Below are 440 nucleotides of genomic sequence, written 5' to 3' on the forward strand. Positions count from 1 at the left end.
CAATCAACTTTGTCAATGCATTTCGCGTTTTCATTTAACAAAATGAAGCTAAATACTTCAACCACGTTTAAAATCCCAACACATTACAGACTAAACTCAGAACTAACTCTATGCATATATGGACAAACAAGGGATTTGAACAAAAGCTTGCGTTTCGCATAAGCTCAAAAACAACATCGTCCTCAGCGTAGTAAAAACCGGGTTACTACACTACGGTCTAGCGCTTGCCTCCATCGTAAATTTCCCACTTAGTTCTAATAAATTACCCCTGTTGCATTTTTGCTGACGGTGCTTCGGGAGAGCTGACGTAGTTTCACTATTAAAGGATTTTCTGAATTTAATATTGAAGGAACACGGAGGAGGTTGGATAAATTTATCACCTAGCTTTGAAAGTTACCTGTAGTTTGTCTTTATTACAGCCACAGCACGCAAATATTAAG

General features: G+C 38.0%; 1 protein-coding gene across 1 annotated transcript in view; it reads right to left on the reverse strand.

Moving 5' to 3' along the window:
* Nucleotides 1-277, reverse strand: part of LOC141434423 (uncharacterized) — a 16,309-nt gene extending 16,032 nt beyond the window's left edge. The window contains 1 exon segment of the mRNA XM_074096839.1: nt 267-277. Within this exon segment, the coding sequence (XP_073952940.1) occupies nt 267-277 (11 nt within the window).
* Between the last annotated feature and the right edge of the window lie 163 nt (nt 278-440).

Source organism: Choristoneura fumiferana, chromosome 13, assembly GCF_025370935.1.
Source record: "Choristoneura fumiferana chromosome 13, NRCan_CFum_1, whole genome shotgun sequence".
Lineage (NCBI taxonomy): Eukaryota > Metazoa > Arthropoda > Insecta > Lepidoptera > Tortricidae > Choristoneura > Choristoneura fumiferana.